Source organism: Nerophis lumbriciformis, linkage group LG01 (genome assembly GCF_033978685.3).
Source record: "Nerophis lumbriciformis linkage group LG01, RoL_Nlum_v2.1, whole genome shotgun sequence".
Taxonomy (NCBI): Eukaryota; Metazoa; Chordata; class Actinopteri; order Syngnathiformes; family Syngnathidae; genus Nerophis; species Nerophis lumbriciformis.
Genome location: NC_084548.2, coordinates 62,575,135 through 62,577,500, shown reverse-complemented (window position 1 = coordinate 62,577,500; position 2,366 = coordinate 62,575,135). Strand labels below are relative to the sequence as shown.

Here is a 2,366-nt window from a genome sequence, read left to right as displayed (position 1 = left end):
TTGTGGGAGGTCCCGGTGTCTTCTGCAGCGAGAAGTACAAGATCTACTGCGATTGAAGGGAGGCGGGGCTTGTTGGCCACGCCCACTTTTCTTAGTGTTTAAAAAAGCTCGCTTTGCTTCTTGGTCCGCCTTCATGACTTTTGTTTGACTAACATCCGCTCGTGTCACGCTTGCAGAGCGCAGGTGTGTCCTGCACAGGTGTGTCCTGCACAGGTGTGTATGTCCTGTACAAGTGTATTCTATGCAGGTGTGTCCTGCACAGGTGTGTCCTGTACAGGTGTGTATGTCCTGTACAGGTGTATTCTACGCAGGTGTGTCCTGTACCGGTGTGTTCTACGCAGGTGTGTCCTGTACAGGTGTATCCTGCACAGGTGTGTCCTGCACAGGTGTGTTCTGCACACGTATACCTGCACAGGTGTGTTCTACACAGGTGTGTCCTGTACAGGTGTGTCCTGCACAAGTGTGTTCTACACAGGTGTGTTCTGCACAGGTGTGTCCTGCACACGTATACCTGTACAGGTGTGTCCTGCACAGGTGTGTCCTGCACAAGTGTGTTCTACACAGGTGTGTTCTACACGGGTGTGTCCTGCACGGGTGTGTCCTGCACACGTATACCTGTACAGGTGTGTCCTACACAGGTGTGTCCTGCACAGGTGTGTCTTATATGCTTTCCAGGTGTGGGCGGCAGTAGACCGACTCAGCATGTGGACTCTAGTCGCTCAAGATGTATTCAGGCTCTTTAGGGACATTCTGGCTCATGTTTGCGTGCGCACGCGTACCAAGCGCCACTGGTCCAGAGGGCGTTGCCTATAGCAACAACACACGACGGAGATGATATTTGATGAAGTAACAAATACGACGTCTTTAGCGTCCGCAAGCAAAATGTTCTTCAGTTCATCAAATTTCCAAAAAGACGAAACAAATGCAAAAAAAACATTTGTCGTTATTAAAATGACAAGCGACTTTGAAAGAAGGAAAAAAAAGAGCAGGAATGAAGAGAAGAAAAGTCACAAATCATAAATCTGCTTGGCAAAAAAAGTGCCTAATAACTCACACACGTAACCCGTTGTGTCCTACGGTCCATCATCTTGGTCGCCATGACGACCGCATCGGCTGCCAGATGATGGAAGGTAACGTGTGTTTAACCCCCTGGTGTGTGTGCGTGTGTTGCCACAGAAGCTTTAAACTGTGTGTGTTTTGTTATGAAGTGAACTTAGTTTGTGTTTACGGTCATCAACTTTTATGTTCTTGATGCAAAAAAAAAAAAAAAGCAGGGTTGACGTGAGGATTCCTGCAAGATTCAGCAAATTTTGCAATTTTTTTCTACGTACAAAAAGATTCTATATTCTTAAGACGAACTTATTGATCTTGCAGGATCCTTGTCAGTGTTTGGGGGGGGGAAATGACGTAAAGCACATCATCTTCAGCCCTGCTTGAGCGTAAACGTAACTATTCACTTGAAGTATTTCCTGTATGTGTGTCCTTTTTTTTGATTTTTTAAATTTTTTTTAATACGATCTCTATTCTACAGAACCCCGAAAGGGACATGGGGTGGAAAAATTGTTTTTATAATTTTTTATGTTTTTTATTTTTTTTTAGACATGTATCTTGTGCGCATGACAAACTTTTTATAAAGTTATAAAAAAAAAAATTAAATTAATTTTTTTTTTTTTTTTTTTTAGACATGTATCTCGGGCGCAAGAGAAATGTTCTCGTGCGCACGAGATACATGTCTAAAAAAAACAAAAAAACATTATTAATTAAAAATTTTGCAAAAAATAAAAAAATTAATTTAATTTTTTTTTTTTTTTTTTTTTTAGACATGTATCTCGTGCACACGAGAAAATGTCTCTTGCGCACGATATACATGTCTAAAAAAAAATTTTAAATTTTTTTTTTTTTTTTTTTTTTTTTACTTTATAAAAAGTTTCTCGTGCGCACATGTCGAGTTACATGTCTAAAGAAAAATAAAAAAAATTAATTATAAAAAATTATTTTTCCCCCATGCCACTTTAGGGGCTCCGTACGATTCTGTACACTGCTGCTGGAATTTTTATTTTCCTGAGGGAACTCTCCTGAAGGAATCGATAAAATACTATCTATCTATCTAATAAGGTGTCGGCTGATAGGCTCCGCCCACCTCCGACGAAGGACCGCCCCTTTACAGGGGGGAGGGGGCATGTAAGATATAAAGGAATTGTTATGAAATTATAAGGCAAAGTAGTTCAAAATGTTGTTTTTGAACGCGTGGGTTCGAGTCCTGGGTCAAAATAAAAGGTGTTTTAGTAGAAAAAGATTGAAAGTAGTTTCCGACACTACTTGTGGCCATTATGTGTTACTACACTTTGTATTGGTTTTCATGGCTT

The 2,366-nt window shown here is 40.7% G+C and overlaps 1 protein-coding gene across 1 annotated transcript in view; it reads left to right on the top strand.

The window, feature by feature from the left end:
- The window catches only part of LOC133570790 (protein bicaudal D homolog 2), a 108,732-nt gene extending 107,042 nt beyond the window's left edge, over positions 1–1,690 (top strand). The window contains exon 10 of the mRNA XM_061923508.1: positions 1–1,690. This exon is cut by the window's left edge and continues 296 nt beyond it. Within this exon, the coding sequence (XP_061779492.1) occupies positions 1–56 (56 nt within the window). The 3' untranslated portion in view covers positions 57–1,690.
- The last annotated feature ends 676 nt before the right edge of the window (positions 1,691–2,366 follow it).